General features: G+C 41.4%; 1 protein-coding gene across 4 annotated transcripts in view; it reads right to left on the bottom strand.

Annotated features, from left to right (window-relative positions):
• Positions 1-26754, bottom strand: part of MEGF10 (multiple EGF like domains 10) — a 182796-nt gene that overhangs the window by 47115 nt on the left and 108927 nt on the right. For all 4 annotated transcript variants that reach the window (XM_007087800.2, XM_042983110.1, XM_042983122.1 and 1 more), the window contains 4 exons: positions 18109-18355; positions 16584-16704; positions 11436-11572; positions 3795-4007 (listed from right to left, as the gene is read on the bottom strand). In XM_007087800.2, coding sequence (XP_007087862.1) covers positions 3795-4007; positions 11436-11572; positions 16584-16704; positions 18109-18355 — 718 coding nt within the window. The remainder of the gene's footprint in view (positions 1-3794; positions 4008-11435; positions 11573-16583; positions 16705-18108; positions 18356-26754) is intronic.

The following is a 26754-nucleotide window of genomic DNA, read 5'->3' as shown; positions in this document are numbered from 1 at the left end:
GCCTGGAGCCTGCTTCGGATTCTGTGCCTAAATCTCTCTCTCTTTCAAAAATAAACACTTGTTTATTTTTAGACAAGAGTCTCTTGTTCTCTCTCTCTCTCTTTCAAAAATAAACACTAAAAAATCATTAAAAAAAAAAAAAAGCACTGAGCGTTGCCAATGTAAAGCCATCACGTGGGCTGTTTATTCCATATGACTGGAGTACCATTTCCCCTTTCTCTGCCTGGCCCTCTCCATTCGACCCATGTCTTCCTTCCCCTCTAGACTGGGGGTTCCCTGAGGGCAAGAATCAAGCATGTTTTATTACCTGTCCCCAGCCCACAGTGGGTGTACAGCAAATACTGATTAAGGGAGTGAAAATGGCTTGGCTGAGGGGTAGTGGAATTTGACTGTGAATTCTTGCTTTCCCACATGGATCTACTTCCCCCATATCTCCGAGTCATCCAGCAGTACTGAATGATAATCTGCACACCTGCACTGAAAGGCAAGATTCACCCTAGAATTAGTTTTTAAAACATCAACATTGTGGCTGAAAGGGAACCACCATGAATTTCAGGGAATACTCACTTACGTGACATTTATGATGACACTGTAAATCAATGCATAGGCCAGCAGCTAGCATTTACCGAGCCCTGGATAGGAGCTAACATCATGCTCCACAATCCATGTGCATTATTTCGTTTAATACCTAAAGATAATAAAACTACTCTACGTGTTGGGTATGCACCCACTTTGTAAATAAGGCAACAGGGACCTGGAAAGAGTAATTTGTTCAAAGCCCAGCACGGGTAGAGCAGAATCAAAACCGAACCCAGATTTATTTGTTTTCACATCAAAGAAAAAGTTGGGTAGCAACCTGCTAGGTGGGCTACTTATGGGAAAAAAAATGGCTAAAATTTAGGATTTAGCACAGATCAATGAGACAGCAGGAGCAATAAAAGCCTGTATTGTGCAAAAGCAGGGACAAATTTAAATTAAAACTTCAGAAAGTTCTCACAATTGAGAAAAGGAAAAGAAATATTTCAAGCCATGGATTGGTTGAAGTCGTTGACGTTATTTCAACATACTGTTACAAGAAAAGGACATCTTTTTGTAGAAACTATTACTTTACATTGAAAAGTAGAAAGTCATATTCATGGTATAGACATAAATGTTAAATGAAATAGATTATCTGGGGACAGGGAATTGAACTAAGCTACAGGCAGACACAGAAATTGATATTCAATGCCCCCTAGTGAGTATTAGTTCAGCACACTGGTTATCAGATTGATTGACACTGAAATTAGTATTCTGTAATTTGTAATTAGATGTAGGAAGCCAGAGCACTTTGGAGGCATTTGATGGGTTCTCAGGCAGGCAGCTTAATTGGTAATGAGATTTACGTGTTGATGTTAGTGCGGCAGACTGGAGGCTGTAGGGTAATACGCTACTATCCGTTTTCTTTCTAAAGAACAGATTGCTTTGTGTATATGAAAATAGGATTATACATGTATAGGAATACCTATCATTTCATCACATATGTAACTAGATACAAATGCTCTGGTAAAACTTTCAATTTCCAGCAAATTATTACAAGGGTCCAATACAATATTGGCTAAAATAGAATGAGTCCTTGAACTTCCTTTTATTCATTTCCTTAGATGTTATTAATGCTCAAATGTAATGACAATTATGTGGCATTTGCAAATAGGCACATCCTGATTGCCCACAGCTATTAAAAGTCCTTATTAATAAGACCTAATATACATATCCCGTGGGGAATCTTAATAAATTTCAAATTTTATTTTCCTGTTCAAAATCATTTCCACCATAAAAGCTAGTTTACAGCTGAAAAGTCCAGGCCACAGCGAATGTCTTAAGGCTCTATAATAGGGCTATACCTGAAAACAGAAATGTCACTTATAAATAGATTTAAATTAGTTTCAACGCTATGATAGACTGCAAAAATAACAATGGCCACACATTCTTCGCCAACTCCTATCAGTTGAAACTGTAGTTGGTATAGACCTGTTTTGACTAGAGGGATGTTAGCAAATATGAGATAACCAAAGGTTTGAAAAGTGTTTGCACGTTGGAGCCTTTTCCACCTCTTTTTGCTTTTGGAAGCCAGGCATTATGAAAGAAAGCCAAGGTTAAGGTGCTAGCTGCTGAAGACATGTGGTTCAGGCACCCATCAACCAGCCAAATGGTAGACAAGTGAGGGGGGAATTCTAGGACCAATCAACCTCTACTTGATCTGCCAGCTGAATACGAGGAGAAAAGCAGAACGACCACCAAGATGTGCCCAGCTCAAATAGTCAAGCAAAAAATCAACTGCTGGGATGCCTGGGTGGCTCCGTCGGTTAAGCGCCAGAGTCTTGATTTCAGCTCAGGACATCATCCCAGAGTTGTGGAATCCAGCCCCACATCAGGCTCTGCACTGACACATGGAGCCTGCTTGGGATTCTCCCTCCCTTCCTCTGCCCCTCTCCCCCACTAGCTTGCTTGCTCTCTCTCTCTCTCTCTCTCTCACACACACACACACACACACACACACATACACACACACACACACACACACACACACACACACACACACACACATTTAAATGGTAAAATGAACAAGCTAGATTTTCAATTAATACAAAGATTCTATACCTCTTGGTTCAAAGGAACCTTGTGTTTCCAGGAAACACATTTTCACTCGCCAAGTGTTTACTTAACCTTGTCACGTAAAGAGTGGCAACGTCTTCCAATGAAGAAAACCAAAGTTGATTAAAGCAGCTTGCAAAGTTGCTTGAGATACATTATGAATGCACTTCTTTGATATGTCCCACTAAAATGTATTCCAAATATTCTCTCTCTCTCCCTCGTTTGCTCGCTTATAGTACAAAGTCTGCTTTTTCGTTCCTAACAATGGTTTAAAGAAGAGACCAACCGCACACTTCTATTTACATTTACCTTTTCTGCATTTGAGATTTGACGTGGACACAAGTTACTTTTCTGGAGCATAAACGAAGTAACAGCTGTGCGGAATTCAAATAAGTAATTCTTGTACCATTTGAAATGCTATATAATGCACTACATTTTTGTCAGACTGAGCTTTTCTGGCAGTCTGCAAAGGAGACCCAGAATCTAAGTGATAAGTATGTGGTCCTTGGGGGAGGGAGAGGAAGAAATGGGGGAGAAAGATGTTTTCAGGGGTAGGCAAGGAACACTACAGTGGGTGGGATCATGGTTTCCTGTTCTTAAATTCTTCGAGAAAGTTTTGAGCTAAAAGGCCCCTGTGAGTCCTATGTCAGAGTAATCAATTCTGAAAACATATTTCACATGTGACAGCCACATGCGAAACACTTTTACGAAACTTCCACCGGTACCCTTCTTTTCTACACAGATGTGCTGTCATGTCAAAGATGCTGCAGTGAGAACCATTTTTGGGATACTTTTACGTACTACACTGGGCTTAACTCATGTCTTTCATTGCATCTTTGCTTCTAAGGGAATGTCACAGAATCCCCCTCTTAGGGAAACATTCTACGAACCTCAGCAAATTTAATTTTTGGCAATGGCCATCGATGGAGAATAGAATTTGATATCCACCCAAGAGCCTCTACCAGTTTGAGCACTTCCGGCCTGGACTGTCACCCACTAAGTAAAGAATTCTTCCACTCACTTAGCAGCTCCTCCCCAGAATGATGCAGAGGCAGGAAGGGTCTCAGGGTGGGCATCCCTCTGTCAATCTCTCCTTCCAAAGAGTGGTCACTGCAGTTCAAACTGTAATAGGACACATCCTTCCAGGGACAGCTAACCCTCACCTATGAGTGTTATCCAGGTGGCAGGGACACCGCTTGTCACACTTGATGCCATACAGCCCTTCTGGACACAGACGTGACTCGCAACGCTCGCCAGCAAAGCCTGCTTCGCAGAGGCACGAACCGCTCACGTGATAACATTTCCCTCCATTGACACATTGGCAGGTCTCCGCACAGCCAACTCCGTAGGTGCCAACGGGACACTCGTCCTGGCACCTGTCAAGCAGGAGGCAGGAGCAGAAGACAGATTAGTCAGTGTGGTGTAAAAATACACAGTCCATTCTGATAGGCTTTGTGATGTAGAAACTGAAACTGCTTTTCGCATTTGATACATTGTTTTCGTGATAGTCCCATTACAGGTATAAAAGCAGTAAGCTGAATCACTCTGGCTACAGATAGTATTAACAGCAGTATGAGTCTGTTCAAAGGAATAACAAAAACGAAACCAAAATAAAATTATGAACTTGCCACAGGAAGAACGTTTTTTCACCTTGTGCTTGCTAAAGATACATAGATATAGACACAGATACAGATACATCACTTGAGGAGATACCGAAAACGGGAGAAGAGTAATGGCCCAAATTAGGAAATTAAAATATTGAAATAGATGCTTTCCTCATTTTAACGATAAAGCTTTGTGGCATATTTCAAACAATGTTAATTCTCTTGGCTTTCACGGTGGCATCAGTATTTAATCTCAGCCATGTGTCTGCTCTTTTCAAAGCTGAATGACAATAATTGCCCCTCATTTAGAAAGTTATGCATTTAATAAACACAGGCCTTTTTAGACCTGGGGAAGTCAGAGCTATAGCTATCAGGTTTCCTTGATTCCACCTGGGGAACTCTCGCCAGGAGACTTAGAGATAAGCGGAGTTTCCTTGCACAAACTTTTTGCAAAGTGGGGTATCGTCCTCCGTAAGAAGGATTGACCAATAGCAAGGAAAAAATATCCGGTCCCCCAAATTGACTTTATCTTGTAAAAAATAACATTAGAGTCTGGTCCTAAAGGAAGGACAGGGTCTGGATAAGTTGGATCAGGTGGGAAGCTAAGTGGCCGCAAACGTATGATGAAGAAGAGAAAATTCTCATCACGCCATATAATGCATGACCAGTTGTCCAGCCAGCCAAGTTTCTTTGGGACCTGGCAAGGTGACTTCACGGAGCCTCCCGCAACAGAAGGAGCACTTCCTGCCAAGGGAGAGTGAGATGGGGTCTCGTCTAGCCAAGTGCCGGCCGTAAGTAGGGTACACTTTGTGGATATCAGCAGACACTTCCCATGTGGCTCTCGTGTCATGCCAGAACCACGGTCAAAAAGGTAGGTCAGCACTGCATTTTTTTAGACCAGCATAATGCCAACAGCAAGTTCAAAATAATGAATTCAAGGATACCTAAAGGCACTGGCAAAGGGGCTGAAAAGCAAACATTTTCCACAAGGTTTGCTTATGTTTTATGGGGCGTGATTAGTAACAATACCAAGACTGGCTGGGATTCTATTTAAGAGTAGAAGATAAATCTCCAGATCCCTTTGACACTTTTCTGGTCAGGTCTGGCTCTACCATGTATTTCATGAGACAGAGAAAAGGAAAGGAGCCTCCGGTAAACTTGGTTTCACCTGACTCTTAAGACCATCTTTAGGTATGTTTGTCAAGAGGCAAAATCTTCAGATCAACTGCTCAACAGATCATTAGCAAAGTTCTGTAGTAACTATCATTTAGCATAAAATCAGATGTGTGTCTTAAGGTTACCCAGGAGTATACCTATTTTTAGACCAGAGTATTTTTAAAGGGTACTCTATTTTTAACTTGTAAGAAGCTTTAATAAGCCAAGTCACTTAGTTTATTCCTTAAAGATGTAAACTTTAGAGAAAGAAATGCTGAAGTATGGTAATTTGGCCTTGTCATGGCTCGGCTAAAGGATGGTAAGACAACTATGCAACCTGTTCATCCAGATTTTCCTGCAATTCAGTTCCAAAAAGATAAAGATAAACAAGGTGAAATAACATTGCTTCCTCTCTCTTATATGGATTTGAAAACTAACCAAAATGTGAAGCTTTGGGATCCATGATTTTAACTTAGTAAAAAGCTTAGCTCTAAAAGTGGGTGAACTGAGTATAGATCGGAAGCCTGGAAAAAACGTCTGTCCACTGACAAATGACAGGGAAACAGTGTGTATATTTCATCCTATCTTGGCAGAGACTTCCTTTTCTTTGGGAAAACAAAATCCATAATAACTGGTCCTGGGCCATATTTACCTTTCTAAGCTATAATAAAACATAGTACTAGTTTGTATTATAAATGACAAAAAGCCATTTGAATTTTACTTACTGAAGTAGCCGTTATGTAAAGCTCACTTCATAGTCTCCTTTCTTTTTCATCAATGTTGCACTTGTAAGAGAATCCTGTGAATAACAGTTATGTCTATTTCCATCTACTAAACCAAGGTGGTAGGGTATCTTCCTAGAAGTAGACATTTTCCGTCTTTGGAAATAAAAGCAATCACGAGGTAGCTTATACCTTTCAGGTTAGCAGAGTTAAAAGTCTTTGTCAACCAGACTTATCTCCCTTTTTGGTCCCTTTATCTAAAAGAAGCATCATTCTCAAGGAATTTCATGCCCTTAATGTTGTTTTTGTGGTCCCAGGCAGAACAATGGGGAAAAAAAAATCTATCTTAAGAATTAGTAAAAGAGGTAATAGATGTTCTTAGGAGAGACAGCAGAGAGGCTGATAAAGATATAGCAATTAAATAGTGGCCACAGCAGAAATATAGAAATTTGGAGTTTATACATTCTTTCATTTTTTTAAAATATTTTTTAACGTTTATTTATTTTTGAGACAGAGAGAGACAGAGGATAAATGGGGAGGGTCAGAAAGAGAGACAGACACAGAATCCAGGGCAGGCTCCATCCAGGCTCTGAGCTGTCAGCACAGAGCCCGACGCGGGGCTCGAACTCACAGACCGTGAGATCATGACCTGAGCCGAAGTCGGTTGCTCAACCGACTGAGCCGCCCAAGTGCCCCTTTAATTTTGTTTTAATGTTTATTTATTTTTTGACACAGAGAGAGAGACAGAGCAGAGACAGAGGGAGATACAGAATCCAAAGCAGGCTCTAGGCTCTGAGCTGTAAACACAGAGCCTGACATGGGGCTCAAACTCACAAACCACGAGATCATGACCCGAGCCGAAGTCGGACGCTTAACCAACTGAGCCATCCAGGCACCCCTCATTTTTGTTTTTGAATAATGCTCTGGGATTGGAAAAAAATGGATAAGCTTTAAGTAGAGATAATAAAATACAACCCCAATTCCCAAACCAATGAAGGTCACAGGCTTATTTTAATACCATTTTGATTATTATATTGCATCTTGTTACAAATGGATGGAAAAGGAAGTGAGTTAGCATATAAGGGGTGGCAGCTCCTTTCTGCCTGGTCCTTTTGAGCACGTCCCTCCCTAGAGGGCTTGGAATAATTGAGCCAAACCATGATTTCGTGGGAAAGAATCGCATTCCTCATTAAATCTGGGATCGATGGATCAGCTGCCTGCCTTTCAAGCATCTGGAACTACTGCTCTGGGGGAAATACAAAAAGTGCTGGAAAACAGCCAACTTTTCCACAATCCTAGATACCAGAAGGTTACCCCATTGGAGACCAAAGCCGCATCCCCCTCCCCCCACCCCCCACCCCACCCCCCACCCCCGCCCAATTCCTGTCTGTAATTTCTGACTTTACCTCCTCTGACCCACATTCCTTCTTCACTTGCAGGTTAATAGGGAACCTGCATGGCCAGACAATCTTGGCTTCACCTTAACAGACAGCCGAACTGAGGCACAGATCTCTCCATGCAGCTAACTCTTAATGGAGCACCAATTACAGGAAAGGACCCCAAAGGTCTGAGCGATTCCATGGTGACCCACTAGAATGAAGAACACTCTTTTAACCCCTTCAAAAGAATTTGCATGAGAATCTGGAAACCACCAGATGGTAGGATATCTTTCTAGAAGTAGACATGTTCTATCTGGAAAATAAAAGCAATCATGACGTAGCTTATACCTTTCAGGTTAGCGGAGTTAAAAGTCTTTGTCAAACAGACTTAGCTCCATTTGGGGGATATAAGGGATATATAGATAGATATAGATATAGATGATATAGATATAGATATAGATATAGATATAGATATAGATATAGATATAGATATAGATATAGATATCTTCCCTCTTGCCTGGCTGTGCCACATTACAGTTCCTCACCACAATGTCCTCCTAAACTGTCCACAAGCCCCAGGGACTATTATTTGGGCATCCCATGAGCCTCTCTGCCTGCCTACAAGGTGTCTGTTTTGTTTTTTCTGCTTCTACTGTGGCTGGGAGTGCGTCCCCACATCCTGGAAATGCTCTGCTGACAGCTACCAGTGGTGATACCTGCTCCCCCAGGCAGCAGCCCTCTGGTCTAACCTCAGTGATCAAGTTACGCTGACTTCTTAAAACAGGGAAATGCCAAGACCCCAGGCCCTCAAAGCTGCTGTCACCACAAACTGCCCCATAGCTGCTCATTTTCCCCAATCGTGGTGACAAAAGTGCATGCCGTGTGTGTGTGTGTGTGTGTGTGTGTGTGTGTGTGTCTAGAACCCAAAGCTGCTGTCACCACAAACTGCCCCATAGCTGCTCATTTTCCCCAATCGTGGTGACAAAAGTGCATGCCGTGTGTGTGTGTGTGTGTGTGTGTGTGTGTGTGTGTCTAGAACCCAGATGGGCATGGTATAATTAAAAACAGAAATCAGGGGCGCCTGCGTGGCTCAGTCGGTTAAACGGCCGACTTGGGCTCAGGTCATGATCTCGCGGTCCGTGAGTTCGAGCAGCACGTCGGGCTCTGTGCTGACAGCTCAGAGCCTGGAGCCTGTTTCAGATTCTGTGTCTCCCTCTCTCTGACCCTCCCCCGTTCATGCTCTGTCTCTGTCTCAAAAATAAATAAACATTAAAAAAAATTTTTTTTTAAAAACAAAAAGAAATCATGTTGTCAAGTCACCAGAAAAACAATAGTTAGTGGAACAACAACTCAAGAAGATGTTCCCTCTTCAACTTCCTTGTCTTCCTTTGGCTCGTTGCCTTCCTTGCCTTAATCTAAAATTCACCTGGAAATTAGCTGTTATCCCCCCCTCCCCTGCATTCTAAATAAGATGAGTCTAAGTCTGCATTATACATTTGCCTTACAAGTTTGCCTTATATGTTTGTTGTCTTTGTGTTGCCTCAGATTTGAGACTTAAACCAGTAGAGGACAAGAAAAACGATTATACAGCTGATCCTCAAATAACATGGGTTTAGAACGCACAAGTCACTTATATGCTGATTTTTTTTTTATAAATACAGTCTGCTACTGTAAATATATTCTCTCTTCCTTATGATTTTCTTAACATTTTCTTTTCTCTAGCTCACTTTATTCTAAGAGTATAGCAATACATATAACATAGAAAATATGTGCCAACGGACTGTTTATATTATCAGGAAGGCTCCCTAAACAGTAGGCTATTAGGTTAGGTTTTGAGGGAGTCAAAAGTTACGTGCAATTTTTCGACTGAATAGGGGGTCAGTGCCCCAAACCCCTGAATTTTTCAAGGGTCTGTATGTAATTTTTTAGTGCCCTAAAATATTAGACAAAGCTATTATCCTCATCTATCCAAAATATAACAATAAGCCAGGATGTAGGTCACATAAACTTTTTGAGAAGCTCAGTTACATGTTACAAAAACCATGCTCTGGAAGGTGTCAATAATTTGCAACATCAAAAAATAAAGGTAAAATACATAATTACATTAACAAAAGATGAAAAGCCTTTAATGAAGCCTTTCATTAACTTTAAAGAAGTTAAATAGATAACACTAATAAAAGTTCCTAATAAAAACAGGGATTAAAAAAAAAAAACACCCAAGCATGAAAAATTTTACTAAAAACCAGTAATGAGCATGAAACTACACTGAAGCCATTTTCAATGAAATTAGGAAGAAGACAGGAATTCCCAGTTTTACCTGTTTGTCAACACTGATTTAAAGGTTTCAATTAATGCAATTATTTCAAGAAAATGAAACAACCCTTATAAATATAAATAAATGAAACAACCCTTATAAATATTATAGAGACAAATATCTTTTTTTTGGGGGGGGGGTAGGTGATAAAATAACTTTAGTGTTTGCTAAGTAACATTTGAATTAATTAAAAATTTTGGTAGAGAAACTAAATAAAAACACTCAAAATCAAGCCTGTCTTTATCCTGAAATAGCCAATTAGAAACTGAAATGGGATTTTCCCAAAAATACAAAATACTTAGAAATAAATTTAATACGAAAGTGCAAATTCTAAGTTGGGAGGGGGAAGTGAGGGACCACACTATATAGCATCATATTTTTTTCTTTTTTTTTCTTCTTCAAAGTTTGTTTATTTTTATTTTTTTACTTTAAATTATACTTATTATCATATATTCATAAAAATAAAATTATAATAAAAACACATATTGATTATATAAAGTTAGAGAAATTACGTAGCAAGAAAACAAATTTTCCAGTATTCCCACAATCTAGAAATAACTATCATTTACATTTTACTGGATTTCCATTAGTGCTATAGTATCTTATTAAAAGTCAAAAACAGATCAGCCTTTTGGAAAAAAAAAAAAATAATGAGGGAAGAAAGTTGAAGAAATTCTTAGGTCACAGATATCATCAAAAATAATGATAGCTAATTTTTATTTGGTCCCCAGACATCACTCAAATTGACAATCACTAGTATTTGTACAGTTCAGAGAAATCACTCAACTATAATAACAGCTAATATTTGTAAGCTTCCATGCTGTTCTAACCACTTTAATGTACTTATTGAATCCTGAGAGCAACCCCAAAGGAAAGTAAAATTATTTTAGCAATAAGGATGTATCTAAGGACACAGGTTCCAAAAAATCTTTGTTGTGAGCCATTATAATCTCCTACCTCTCAAGTCTTTTTTCTCTAACTGTATGCACACATCCAAAAAGCTTGGTTATCTGGTCTTTTAGGATGTAAGAGAGGAAAGAGAAAATTAGAAGGAGTAAGGTGTGCAAAGCCGTCTAGGGTAACCCTTCACTGATACAAAAAATGACAGTGGATGGAAGGGCCAGATGAACACAGCCATTCATTTGCTCTTATAATCTTCAAAGTCCCATTGGATCTCACTTGGTCGCTACTCCACAGGGAAATGACTGGTATTCTTAATGGAATACTGAATCATAAGAAGGTAACTTTATGCCCAGCATACTTTTTAAAGCTAACCAAATACACATCCAATTTTGGAATAAATCTATCAAAAACTATTTAAAATGTAAAAAGTGGCTGTCCAGCCATTCAACTGTTGAGCACGAAACATTTATCACAGGTTCTGAATAGCTGGGATTTTATTTCTTTATTTTAATGCTGTCTGTCTTCAATTCACCATCACTGTCGATGGTTCCATTTCTACACAATGAGTTGGGAAAAAAATCTGTCGAACACATTGATACCTTATAGACGCCTCTGGAATATTACAGAACAGTCACAGACACGTAGTAGCAAAGGTATTCCCTCGGCTCTGCAGGCTTTCCTTTCACACCATTATGAACAGTCAGAGAAAGATAAGACTATCCCTTACCGTTCCCCTGTGTATCCTGGGCTGCAATGACACTGGCCTGTGGCAACGTCACACGTCCCTCCATTATGGCACTGACATTCTTGTGAACAGTTCTTTCCAAAGCGACCCTGAGGGCAAGGCTGACCACACACTGTGCCCTGCATTCAAAGAGATTTGGAAAATTACATGGGCCTCCAGCCAGGGAAGGGCTAAAGGAGGAGGGAAAGAAGAGAGGAAACAAAAGGAGGAGGAGATAAGGGAACAGGGCTGCAAGATAACTAGATGAAGGGGATTTTAGAACACTCTGTACATCATCTAAAAAATGTTAGGAACTTTAAGTGGACTTATTTACTTGGTAAGCCTAGATCTCAAGATACATTCAAAGATGCAGAACAGGGGCACCTGGGTGGCTCAGTCAGTTAAGCGTCCAACTCTTGATTTCAGCTCAAGTCATGAGCTCATGGTTCGTGGGTTCGAGCCTTGCATGGGGCTCCGTACTGACAGCAGGGAGCTTGCTTGGGGTTCTCTCTCTACCTCTTTCTGCTCCTCCCCTGCTCACGTACTCTCTCTCTCAAAATAAATATTTTTTTAAGAAAAGATGGCAGAATAATCTTAATAAATATCCATATTAAAAAACTGAAGTTTAAGATAAAGTTACACAAAATTATTATGGTAACCTAAGGAATTTATAAATCCCCCTAAGCGTTCTTCCTTGTGTCATACATGTACAATAAGTCAACAATACTTACTGAACATCCATTACATGAATGGCAACATCTGGTGCAAATACAATATCCAAATGCTTTACCATATGTTCTAAGGAAAACACACATTATCATTGGCTTTATTTCTTACAAGGTATAATGTAGCATAAGACGGAAATTTTGTGTACCTGGATTAACAGTAACATTGCCTAAGAAGTAGTTCTACAAGAATGAACCTAGACATTTTATTATGAGAGAAAAACACTTTTATTTTCAGCAGGTTGAACAAACATTGGTGGGCCAAGATCAATAGGAAAGCTTATTTCCTGGGAAGAAAAATCAAGAGAGGAACTTGGACATGTTTCCTCAACCTAGAGGCTGTCCATCTTGTCAGGCACTGTCACTATATTTAACCCAATCCTCTGCTTTATATAAATAAGTGCCAATAAGTCAGTGAAATACCTTCCCGTTTTCTGCTTCACTTGGTCATATAACTTGGGCTTGTAGCTTATCATCTGTTTATTGGAATTATTGTTAGAGCAAACAACATTTCCCAAATAACAGGGATTTTTAAACTGTTTTTTTTTTTAACTGTTGCAAGCTGTTGCTTTGTCCTCCTTCTCTCTAAAAAAAGGCAGACTGTGGGCACTCTGAAATTGGAGGCTAGCAAACACCAGATGGTTTTGTAAATGTTTATTCTGGATAGCATAAGAAAATACATTTCCTCTAACTCCTGGCTACCCACAAAGGCAGTTGGTGTGCTAATTAAGTCTCCTCTGGTGGTTTCTAGCTATCTACAAACAGGGAAAGTTCTTCCACAGACTCTTGGAACTGAAAAAGCCTTTGAGAGATGATTCAAATCAATGCCTCACTGAGAATCATCTATGCATCAGGCATAGAGTTAAGCTCTGAGAATCAAAGTGATAAGGTCACAACCTTTAATTAGTTCACAATGTGATGAGGGGGACAGATGAAAAAATAGCTCTAATCCCTCCATTCTAGCACACCATAACAACACGACTGAAAAAACAATGTGCCAAGGGTCAATCTGCGGTAAGCAGAAATTCTGGTGAAAATTCTCATTCTCCCAGGGACTGACCCTACCCACATTTTGTAATGGTCCCCCATCAGCTTTAGAGATGTTGTTGAAATATTGTTTTTGAGTAAAGATTAACGTGAGCAAATAGCTTTAAGTAAGGCATTCTTAGGAGTTGAAATGCATGTGTGTGTATATGTAAAAGGTATATATTTCATCTTTGAAAAGCACCTAGAGTAATAGCACAAATAAAATATTGTAGAGAGAAGTATACCTTAGAAGCTCAGCTGTCAATTCACAGATTGAGAAATGACCTGAAGCATTCAGTAAGAAACTTCTACCAAGGTAGCAGCCTCAGAGTACAGACACACTGGAGAATGGGAAGATCCACCTACCCAGTAATTGGGATTCATGGTCCAAGCCTGTGGCTGTCAGTATCCCACACCATAACCATCCCAACCAAGAAGAAAGCTTCAATCTCAAGATGAGGCAACTATACAGACAATATCTATACAATAGTCCTAGAGTAGAATGCCTATAACTCTTCATCCAAAGAACATGGAGCTTTCCGGATACTCTGCTGCCCCAACAAAATCCTTCCCTTGCCAAGAACCAAGCAATGTCCAACAACGGCAAAAGACTGCTTATAAGAAATGAAGAAGAGAACGAGTCAAAGGTAATTCAGTATTTCTACCTTGGGCAAGAAGAAATGCTGGTTTTAATGAAGATTTTTAAAAAGCAGAAAAGGAGTAGCCTTAAGAAAGACTTGGGTTCATGACAAGTTTTGTTTCATTAGCAATGACTTTGATGTGGCTCGAGCCAGTTCAGTACTTCTCAAGAGCTCCTTTGTTCACCCCATCATCAGCCACTCAGTAAAAGGCCCCTCACTCTGACTCCATTGATTTAAGGGGTTTCTTTGGGCTCTGCCTCTAGAACCAGATCTTGTCTTGTCTGCTTACCTTTCTAACGCTCACCTTGGGTCTAATATTTTGTTTCCCCTTGTCTACATGGTCCTCACATCTTGAACTCTCCCTTACTTCCCATGATTCTCCCTGGGATGTGAACTCCAGTTCTCCTTTGCTTCAGGACTACAACAAGGGCATTAGCAGACCAATTCTACTCCATGTCTGGCCCTTAAGGCTCCAGCTTGGGTGGAGCCCAAGTAGATGGTGGCTTCATGTCTACAGGTCATCTGGGTTGGGGTGTTTAATAGGACAGTGACAAATATATGTCTGGACTCAGAAGGAAGGTCAAGATTTGGGAAAAATCAGTAGATGACTGTTAAAGCCATGGATCTGGGTGAGATTTTCAGAGATTTATAGTGAGGAAAGAGAAGAAGGATAAGACTGAAACCTAGGAAATGCTGTAATAAAGAGGTGTGAAGAAGAAGGAGGTTCGGAAAAGAGATCTTCAGTAAGAGAAGTAGGAGAGGGGGTTATCAAATAAATGGAGAAAAAGATTATGAAAGGGAGGCGGATGAGCGACAGGGTTGGAAGCTTTGGTGAAGTCAAGCAGAATGAGCACAGAAAGGTCAGCACTGGATCTGATAATCAAGAAGTCTCTTATGACCCTACCAACATAGTTTCACTACAGCTGCTGGTGATAGAAGGGGATAGTGAAGTGAACCGTTCTCTTAATTTTTGTTTGTTATTGAAGGAAACAGACCTTGGTCGTTCACTCTTGTGCCTTCAAGCAGATGTACGCACAAACCAATGCCGGTAATGACCATATCACACCCAGGTTTCAGAGAAAGCTAGTTGGCAAATCAGCTTTGAAATTGAGTGTGTTGCAATGTCGCAAAACACTAAGCCCGTGAGACACGACACGAAGAAAGTGTAACATGGTCAAAGTTTGGGAGGTGTGGTGAGTGACAGCTTCCTCTTGGATTTGCATACAAAAGGCTTTGAGAAACTCTGCCATACCTGGTAATAAACCTGGTTCACCTCAATTGTGCCTCCACAAATATATGACCAGATCAGTTGTTCACGTAACACTCACTCTGTTGAGAATAATGGTCTCAAAGAACAATAGTGATCCATGGAACTTAATTATAAAAACAATTACAGACATATTTCATTTACTGTGTTTTGCTTTATTGTGTTTCACAGACACATTGTGTGTTTTTTCTTTTCTTTTCTTTTCTTTTCTTTTCTTTTCTTTTCTTTCTTTCCTTTTTTTTTTTTTAACATTTATTCACTTTTTGAGACACAGAGACAGAGTGTGAGCAGGGCAGGAGCAGAGAGAGAGGGAGACACAGAATCCGAAACAGGCTCCAGGCTCTGAGCTGCATAGAGCCCGATGTGGGGCTCGAACTCATGAACCATGAGATCATGACCTGAGCCGAAGTCAGACGCTTAACTGACTGAGCCACCCAGGCACCCCGCGTGTTTTGTTTTTTAAACAAAATGAAGGTTTGTGACAATCGTGCATTCAGCACGTTCAGTGATACCATTTTTCTTTCTTTTTCTTTTCTTTTTTTTTTTTAAGTAGGCTCTATGCCCAACGTGGGGCTTCAACTCACAACCCTGAGATCAAGAGTCGCACGCTCTACTAAGCCAGCCAGGGGCTCATTTTTTCCCCCGCGTTGGCGCCATTTTTTTCTTTTCTTTTTTTTTTTTAATGCTTATTTATATTTGAGAGAGAGCATGTGAGAGAGAGGGGAGAAGGGCAGAGAAGTGGGGACAGAGGATCTGAAGCATGCTCTGTGCTGATAGCAGAGAGCCTGATGCAGGGCTGGAACTCATAAACCATGAGATCATGACCTGAGCCGAAGTAACTGACTGAGCCACGCAGGCACCCCGGCACCATTTTTCTAACAACATTTATTCCTTTCACATATCTGAGTCATATGTTAGTAATTCTAACATTATTTCAAATTTTTTTCATTACTTTTATGTTTGTTATGGTGATCTGTGATCAGCGATCTCTGATGTTACTAATGTAATTGCTTTGTTACGTACATTGGTTTTTTAGACATAATGCCATTGCACTCTTAATAGACTACAGTATAGTATAAAATAACTTTCATATGCTGTAGGAAACCAAAAAATTCATTTGGCTCACTTTATTGTGGTATTCACTTTATTGCTGTGGTCTAGAACCAAACCCGAAGTATCTCCGAGGTATGTTAATATTTAGATTCTTCCAGTGTTTAACAGCATTGTCTGTCATACACGAGATGAAATATTTCCCTTTTTTTTTATCCTGAGGGAAAGTGCAGGACAGGTGGCCACTATGTTTTCCAATGAGGACCCTTAGTGCACTTCAAGATTTAATCACCTTCTGCCTGAAAATGGACGGAAGGCTTCCAGCTTTAAAAATGCTCAGGTCTTTCCAGTTTTGCCACCTTTAACCATCAGTACAACTTTCCTTTGTGCTAAAGTCTCCTATGTGCCCTTTGGGGTGGGGGAGGGGAGGAAGGGAGCTTACCAGCCAGCCAGAAGGGCAAGAGCATTCTCCGGTGACGTGATGACATATTCCTCCATTTTGGCAGGGGCATCTCTGCTCACACTGTGGGCCGTGCTTGCCGGGGGGACAAAGATCCTCACAGCTGAGGAATTGAGGTGTGACAAAAGATACCATTACTGACCCAACCACACGACCCTCGGGTTCAGACACAACAGCACCCAGGACCCTAAAACAGATAGCTTTGTCCGTTCAGAATTGTTCATTTCGTTAACATCAAGGTATTAACCACATTGGCTGGAAAGGTCGTTGAGGGGTCACCTAGACCTTTCCTTTCTTTGGGGGTATTTTGTGATGAAACTGTTTTATCTGCTTTTGTTTGTGTGTCTGTTCAAACCTCAAAGGAGACTGAAACACTGGCACAGCCCCTGCTTTGTGTACATATTCCTCATAATTAATCTCCAACAATCTCTTCTTGAAACTGATCGTTTTCCATGACTTTAACCCCCACCCTTTTTCTATGAATGAACTTTCCTCGCTAAGGCTTTGTCTTGTCTGCTCTCCTGTAAAATTGGTCCAAGTTTTCCAAAGTCCATTGTGGCCTTGATAAAAACCCGTAAGAGCAATATTAACAATTAAGTCGTTTGAGATGATCATTCTCCCAAAAACCAGGGCTTTCTAGGCTAATGCAGTTTTTCCTTTAGCTCTACTTTATAGCTGTTAATACTGTTGGCAGGAAGTATTTACCTAATCAGCCGCATTTTTTCAAGTTTTAGCTCTGTGATTTACAAGTGTAATTTTCCCAGTAAGAGAATGATATTTTTCTATATCCTACTTTTTTTTTTTTTTTTGGCAAATTCTGCCTCTTATTCTGTTTGCTTATACAAGCCACTGAAGAATGTCCTTCATACCAAATAAAGAAAGTAGTGGAGGTTAAGAAGATGCTCCAATTTGTTCCAGAAAGAATGAAACTATCTGCACCCACATATCCTACACAGATGTGATACATTTCTTTCATGTTCACAAGGCAACATATGTATCCACAGGCATTAAATAACCCAGTTAAGCTTTTATCATGGACTATTTCCAACATCTTCCCCTTTTTCTCTTTTCTAGGGCACTAAACCCACCCCAACTTTCTCCAGCTAATTAGTTACCACACAAAGCAGAACAGCACAGATCATTACCTATGAGCAGTGTAAAATAAATGCACTTGATGGGGAATTGAAGCAGATCCTCAAATCTGCCCCAGCAACCCCCAAATATTTCCACTCAATGCAACATCCCAGTCCTCTCTGTCTCTGCCCTGCCAGAAGGACAGCATGGAAGCCGGCCCTCCGACTTTGGCTGGGGTCTGATGTTCAAGAGTTAAACAGCAGGAACATCTAGTGGCTGTCACTGCTGATCTCCCCATCTGTGTCTGGAGCCCCGACCTCTCTGTGACTTCAGGCAGCAAGAGAAACAGAAGCACGGGAAGACGATGGTGGCAGCAGCATGAACGGAGAAGGTGAGAGGCCTCCGACACATTGCGCGGCCCTGTGTCACTTACAAGGCTCCAGTGTATCCCGGCGGGCAGCGGCATTCCCCCGTGACGTGGTCACAGGTGGCTCCATTCTGACACTGGCATCGCTGGCGACAGTCATTACCGTAGGTGCCCTGCTCGCAGCGGTCCTCGCAGCGCCAGCCCCGGAAACCTGCAGCACAGTGGCAAGCCCCCGTGATGGGGTTGCACAGAGCCCCGTTTTTGCACTGGCACCGGCTGCTGCAGTGGGGCCCCCAGTGATCACCGTCACAGGCTGAAGAGGGGGAAAAACAATGGAGGGTGTCAGAGTATGGGTGCGGGTAAGAGCAAGCTCTGCAGAACCCGCTTTCCTCTCCCCTTGACGAGACGGCTTCATGACCCCTTCGCTGCTCCTCCTCAGCTCGACATCGTGGCTCTGACACCAGCCCAGGCAATGCTTCATAAATGTGACCAGCACTAAGTGGGCCACTTCCAATCAGTCCATTGCTCAAGCAGAGCTACGTTTTCCAGCGTCGTGACTTTGCTTGGCCTGTTTCCTGCACCCAGAGTGTTGAGTTTGATGTGGCTAGAGTCAATGGCTAGGGGAGATGTAACTAATGGGGGGGGGGGGGTGGGGTGGGCGGGGAGAGGAGGCCAGCTACCCAGATGGGAAGGTTCAGCTCATACAAGGGATTAAATGCACACTAAGGAACTGGATTGCATCTTGAGAATACGGTATTGGCCGTAAAGGATTTCGAACAATGAGAGACAATGCAGATTTGTGTCCTAGAAAGGTCATCTAGCTACATTCTGAGGAAGGGGCAGGAAGGAGCTCACAAGAGGCAGGGAGATGGGGCAAGAAGAATGGCAGTAGATCAGGAAGTAAGTGAGGTTCAGGGGCCTGCCTCAGGCAGTGATCCTGGAGACCAAGAGGGGTCCTGTAGGCAGAGCTACTGTGGAGGGAACCCACCCCGCTATAGGTCTAGGCTGGAGTAATCCAAAAGAAAACTGATCTGCTTTCAAGGTGTCAAAGAATGTGTGGATTGGGAGGTAATCCGAAAAGAGAGAAAATTATTGATACAAATACTTAAATTCACTGGCTTACTGGGGCGCCTGGGTGGCTCAGTTAGTTGAGCATCTGACTTCAGCTCAGGTCATGATCTCCTGGTTCGTGGGTTTGAGCCCCACATCGGGCTCTATGCTGACAGTTCAGAGCCTGGAGCCTGCTGTGGATTCTGTCTCCCTCTATCTGGCCCTCCCCTGCTCATGCTCTGTCTCTCTCTCTCTCTCTCTCTCTCTCTCTCTCTCAAAAATAAATAACTGCTAAAAAAAAGTAAACTGGGGCACCTGGGTGGCTCAGTAGGTTGGGCATCCGACTTCGCCTCAGGTCATGATCTCACCAATCCTGAGTTCGAGCCCCTCACCAGGCTCTGTGCTGACAGCTCAGGGCCTGGAGCCTACTTCAGATTCTGTGTCTCCTCCTCTCTCTGCCCCTCCCATGCTCATGCTCTGTCTCTCTGTCTCTTAATAATAAACGTTTAAAAAATAAATAAACTCAGTAAATTTATTTAAACAGTTAGACAAACATGAAACTGAAACTGGACAGCAAAGGAAAAGACAACAGGCACACGAAACCAGGTAAGACAGTAACAGAAAAGAACATTTGAGAAATAGATTTAAAAGCATAATTCCAAAGGAAAGGAGGAATGACTGCAATTCAAGTCGATGAGCAGGAATAGGGGAGCAGGAAAGGAAAAATTTTCAATCCCGAACCTTCTACAAATTGTAAAGGGGGATGATAAGTAAAACTAACTCAATATGCATTGCCTACCCAGCTGTGCATTTATTTACTAATTAGATGCTATAAAAAACACTAGGGAAGAAGCACCCTGCCTGGAGCTCTTAGGATAAACTGCTTTTATGACTTAAGACACAGTTTCACTTCGTAAAAATTCTGTAACTTTAACAGATCTAGAATCAACCATTGGAAAACAAAACAAACTAGGCACACAGCAAATAACTTAGGAGATGTACAGGATTCACCTTCCAATATTAGAATCAACCTTTCATTTTATAACATCAAAAGGTTTAAATGAATAATTTTGTTTTTAATCAGCATGGCTTCGTTCTCATTACCACCTTAATAAGCATACTTTAACGCAATTAAAAACAATAAGAAGATTATTGAATCTAAGGCAGATCAAGAAAGCAATTACCTAAGAATTCACAATCATCTTTCACAAAGAAAGATTAGGTAGTAGTTCTGAGATTTAAGCCTCATTGTTATTCATACAGTTGTTTCCTTTATTGCCTATGGATATGGACACAGAATTTTTTGTTCAATTATAACTCTTTCAATCTAGGAGCTATACTTTAAAAAAAATACACAGTATGTTTTTTTAAACCCCCTAGGGTATCCAAGTAGAAAAGAACATACCCTGTTTTTAAGGTAAGTTACACAATCCTTTGTAACTTGTTCCCTGGTTCATCAATCCTAAGAGTAAGGAACAGCTTCATTCCACATAAGCCAAATCCCTTATCCTATAATCTGAACCAGTCGATTTGGTGATTTAGTTCATCACCGTTCTCTGTATTATAAATGATCTTATTCCCGAAATGTGAAGGTATCCTTGATCCCACTTCTTGCAAGATTAAATACAACCCTCAATACTTTTACTTATTTTTTAAAAGCTATTCAGGGAGGAGGGAAGATGGCGGCGTAGGAGGACGCTGGGCTCACCGTGCGTCCTGCTGATCACTTAGATTCCACCTACACCTGCCTAAAGAACCCAGAAAACCGCCAGATTAGCAGAACGGAGTCTCCGGAGCCAAGCGCAGACGAGAGGCCCACGGAAAAGGGTAGGAAGGGCGGCGAGGCGGTGCGCGCTCCACGGACTGGCGGGAGGGAGCCGGGGCGGAGGGGCGGCTCGCCGGCCAAGCGGAGCCCCCGAGTCTGGCTGGCAAAAGCAGAGGGGCCGGACGACTGTATTCCGCCAGCAAGCGCGACTTAGCGTCTGGGAGGTCATAAGTTAACAGCTCTGCTCAGAAAGCGGGAAGGCTGGAGGACAAAGGGAGGGAGAGCTGCTGAGCCCCCGGACCACAGAGCTCAGCTTGGCGGGGAACAAAGGCGCTCGCCAGCACCATCTCCCCCGCCCATCCCCCAGCCAAAATCCCAAAGGGAACCAGTTCCTGCCAGGGAACTTGCTCGCGCAGCACAAACACCCAACTCTGTGCTTCTGCGGAGCCAAACCTCCGGCAACGGATCTGACTCCCTCCCACTGCCACAGGGCCCCTCCTGAAGTGGATCACCTAAGGAGAAGCGAGCTAAGCCTGCCCCTCCTGCCCCCGTGCACCTTGCCTACCCACCCCAGCTAATACGCCAGATCCCCAGCACCACAAGCCTGGCAGTGTGCAAGTAGCCCAGACGGGCCACGCCACCCCACAGTGAATCCCGCCCCTAGGAGAGGGGAAGAGAAGGCACACACCAGTCTGACTGTGGCCCCAGCGGTGGGCTGGGGGCAAACATCAGGACTGACTGTGGCCCCGCCTACCAACTCCAGTTATACACCACAGCACAGGGGAAGTGCCCTGCAGGTCCTCACCACTCAGGGACTATCCAAAATGACCAAACGGAAGAATTCCCCTCAGAAGAATCTCCAGGAAATAACAACAGCTAATGAACTGATCAAAAAGGATTTAAATAATATAACAGAAAGTGAATTTAGAATAATAGTCATAAAATTAATCGCTGGGCTTGAAAACAGTATAGAGGACAGCAGAGAATCTCTTGCTACAGAGATCAGGGGACTAAGGAACAGTTACAAGGAGCTGAAAAACGCTTTAAACGAAATGCAAAACAAAATGGAAACCACGACGGCTCGGATTGAAGAGGCAGAGGAGAGAATAGGTGAACTAGAAGATAAAGTTATGGAAAAAGAGGAAGCTGAGAAAAAGAGAGATAAAAAAATCCAGGAGTATGAGGGGAAAATTAGAGACCTAAGTGATACACTAAAAAGAAATAATATACGCATAATTGGTATCCCAGAGGAGGAAGAGAGAGGGAAAGGTGCTGAAGGGATACTTGAAGAAGTAATAGCTGAGAACTTCCCTGAACTGGGGAAGGAAAAAGGCATTGAAATCCAAGAGGCACAGAGAACTCCCTTCAGACGTAACTTGAATCGATCTTCTGCACGACATATCATAGTGAAACTGGCAAAATACAAGGATAAAGAGAAAATTCTGAAAGCAGCAAGGGATAAACTGCCCTATCATATAAAGGGAGACCTATAAGACTCGTGACTGATCTCTCTTTTGAAACTTGGCAGGCCAGAAAGGATTGGCACGAGATCTTCAGTGTGCTGAACAGAAAAAATATGCAGCCGAGAATCCTTTATCCAGCAAGTCTGTCATTTAGAATAGAAGGAGAGATAAAGGTCTTCCCAAACAAACAAAAACTGAAGGAATTTGTCACCACGAAACCAGCCCTACAAGAGATCCTAAGGGGGATCCTGTGAGACAAAGTACCAAAGACATCACTACAAGCATAAAACATACAGACATCACAATGACTCTAAACCCGTATCTTTCTATAATAACACTGAATGTAAATGGATTAAATGCGCCAACCAAAAGACATAGGGTATCAGAATGGATAAAAAAACAAGATCCATCTATTTACTGTCTACAAGAGACTCATTTTAGATCTGAGGACACCTTTAGATTGAGAGTGAGGGGATGGAGAACTATTTATCATGCTACTGGAAGCCAAAAGAAAGCTGGAGTAGCCATACTTATATCAGACAAACTAGACTTTCAATTAAAGGCTGTAACAAGAGATGAAGAAGGGCATTATATAATAATTACAGGGTCTATCCATCAGGAAGAGCTAACGATTATAAATGTCTATGCGCCGAATACCGGAGCCCCCAAATATATAAAACAATTACTCACAAACATAAGCAACCTTATTGATAAGAATGTGGTAATTGCAGGGGACTTAACACTCCACTTACAGAAATGGATAGATCATCTAGACACACGGTCAATAAAGAAACAAGGGCCCTGAATGATACATTGGATCAGATGGACTTGACAGATATATTTAGAACTCTGCATCCCAAAGCAACAGAATATACTTTCTTCTCGAGTGCACATGGAACATTCTCCAAGATAGATCATATACTGGGTCACAAAACAGCCCTTCATAAGTATACAAGAATTGAAATTATACCATGCATACTTTCAGACCACAATGCTATGAAGCTTGAAATCAACCACAGGAAAAAGTCTGGAAAACCTCCAAAAGCATGGAGGTTAAAGAACACCCTACTAAAGAATGAGTGGGTCAACCAGGCAATTAGAGAAGAAATTAAAAAATATATGGAAACAAACGAAAATGAAAATACAACAATTCAAACGCTTTGGGATGCAGCGAAGGCAGTCCTGAGAGGAAAATACATCACAATCCAGGCCTATCTCAAGAAACAAGAAAAATCCCAAATACAAAATCTAACAGCACACCTAAAGGAAATAGAAGCAGAACAGCAAAGGCAGCCTAAACCCAGCAGAAGAAGAGAAATCATAAAGATCAGAGCAGAAATAAACAATATAGAATCTAAAAAAACGGTAGAGAAGATCAACGAAACCAAGAGTTGGTTTTTTGAAAAAATAAACAAAATTGACAAACCTCTAGCCAGGCTTCTCAACAAGAAAAGGGAGATGACCCAAAGAGATAAAATCATGAATGAAAATGGAATTATTACAACCAATCCCTCAGAGATACAAACAATTATCAGGGAATACTATGAAAAATTATATGCCAACAAATTGGACAACCTGGAAGAAATGGAAAAATTCCTAAACACCCACACTATTCCAAAACTCAATCAGGAGGAAATAGAAAGCTTGCACAGACCCATAACCAGCAAAGAAATTGAATCGGTTATCAAAAATCTCCCAACAAATAAGAGTCCAGGACCAGATGGCTTCCCAGGGGAGTTCTACCAGACGTTTAAAGCAGAGATAGTACCTATCCTTCTCAAGCTATTCCAAGAAATAGAAAGGGAAGGAAAACTTCCAGACTCATTCTATGAAGCCAGTATTACTTTGATTCCTAAACCAGATAGAGACCCAGTAAAAAAAGAGAACTACAGGCCAATATCCCTGATGAATATGGATGCAAAAATTCTCAATAAGATACTAGCAAATCGAATTCAACAGCATATAAAAAGAATTATTCACCATGATCAAGTGGGATTCATTCCTGGGCTGCAGGGCTGGTTCAACATTCACAAATCAATCAACGTGTTGCATCACATTAATAAAAGAAAAGAGAAGAACCATATGATCCTGTCAATCGATGCAGAAAAGGCCTTTGACAAAATCCAGCACCCTTTCTTAATAAAAACCCTTGAGAAAGTCGGGATAGAAGGAACATACTTAAACATCATAAAAGCCATTTATGAAAAGCCCACAGCTAACATCATCCTCGATGGGGAAAAACTGAGAGCTTTTTCCCTGAGATCAGGAACACGACAGGGATGCCCACTCTCACCGCTGTTGTTTAACATAGTGTTGGAAGTGTTAGCATCAGCAATCAGACAACAAAAGGAAATCAAAGGCATCAAAATTGGCAAAGATGAAGTCAAGCTTTCGCTTTTTGCAGATGACATGATATTATACATGGAAAATCCGATAGACTCCACCAAAAGTCTGCTAGAACTGATACATGAATTCAGCAAAGTTGCAGGATATAAAATCAATGTACAGAAATCAGTTGCATTCTTATACACTAACAATGAAGCAACAGAAAGACAAATAAAGAAACTGATCCCATTCACAATTGCACCAAGAAGCATAAAATACCTAGGAATAAATCTAACCAAAGATATAAAAGATCTGTATGCTGAAAACTATAGAAAGCTTATGAAGGTAATTGAAGAAGATATAAAGAAATGGAAAGACATTCCCTGCTCATGGATTGGAAGAATAAATATTGTCAAAATGTCAATACTACCCAAAGCTATCTACACATTCAATGCAATCCCAATCAAAATTGCACCAGCATTCTTCTTGAAACTAGAACAAGCAATCCTAAAATTCATATGGAACCACAAAAGGCCCCGAATAGCCAAAGTAATTTTGAAGAAGAAGACCAAAGCAGGAGGCATCACAATCCCAGACTTTAGCCTCTACTACAAAGCTGTAATCATCAAGACAGCATGGTATTGGCACACAAACAGACACATAGACCAATGGAATAGAATAGAAACCCCAGAACTAGACCCACAAAAGTATGGCCAACTCATCTTTGACAAAGCAGGAAAGAACATCCAATGGAAAAAAGACAGTGTATTTAATAAATGGTGCTGGGAGAACTGGACAGCAACATGCAGAAGGTTGAAACTAGACCACTTTCTCACACCATTCACAAAAATAAACTCAAAATGGATAAAGGACCTGAATGTGAGACAGGAAACCATCAAAACCCTAGAGGAGAAAGCAGGAAAAGACCTCTCTGACCTTAGCCGTAGCAATCTCTTACTCGACACATCCCCAAAGGCAAGGGAATTAAAAGCAAAAATGAATTACTGGGACCTCATGAAGATAAAAAGCTTCTGCACAGCAAAGGAAACCACCAACAAAACTAAAAGGCAACCAACGGAATGGGAAAAGATATTAGCAAATGACATATCGGACAAAGGGCTAGTATCCAAAATCTATAAAGAGCTCACCAAACTCCACACCCGAAAAACAAATAACCCAGTGAAGAAATGGGCAGAAAACATGAATAGACACTTCTCTAAAGAAGACATCCGGATGGCCAACAGGCACATGAAAAGATGCTCAACGTCGCTCCTTATCAGGGAAATACAAATCAAAACCACACTCAGATATCACCTCACGCCAGTCAGAGTGGCCAAAATGAAGAAATCGGGAGACTATAGATGCTGGAGAGGATGTGGAGAAACGGGAACCCTCTTGCACTGTTGGTGGGAATACAAATTGGTGCAGCCACTCTGGAAAGCAGTGTGGAGGTTCCTCAGAAAATTAAAAATAGACCTACCCTATGACCCAGCAATAGCACTGCTAGGAATTTACCCAAGGGAAACAGGAGTGCAGATGCATAGGGGCACTTGTACCCCAATGTTTATAGCAGCACTCTCAACAATAGCCAAATTGTGGAAAGAACCTAAATGTCCATCAACTGATGAATGGATAAAGAAATTGTGGTTTATATACACAATGGAGTACTACATGGCAATGAGAAAGAACGAAATATGGCCCTTTGTAGCAACATGGATGGAACTGGAGAGTGTGATGCTAAGTGAAATAAGCCATACAGAGAAAGACAGATACCATATGGTTTCACTCTTATGTGGATCCTGAGAAACTTAACAGAAACCCATGGGGGAGGGGAAGGAAAAAAAAAAAAGAGGTTAGAGTGGAAGAGAGCCAAAGCATAAGAGACTCTTAAAAACTGAGAACAAACTGAGGGTTGATGGGGGGTGGGAGGGAGGGGAGGGTGGGTGATGGGTATTGAGGAGGGCACCTTTTGGGATGAGCACTGGGTGTTGTATGGAAACCAATTTGACAATAAATTTCATATATTGAAAAAAAAAAAAAGCTATTCAGTTTCACTCACTTTCTCTGCTCAACCATCTCCAAAGTTTCCATATCCCTCTCAACTTGTGG

The sequence above is a fragment of the Panthera tigris genome, chromosome A1 (assembly GCF_018350195.1).
Source record: "Panthera tigris isolate Pti1 chromosome A1, P.tigris_Pti1_mat1.1, whole genome shotgun sequence".
Classification (NCBI taxonomy): domain Eukaryota; kingdom Metazoa; phylum Chordata; class Mammalia; order Carnivora; family Felidae; genus Panthera; species Panthera tigris.
This window is presented reverse-complemented; position numbering and strand designations above follow the sequence as displayed.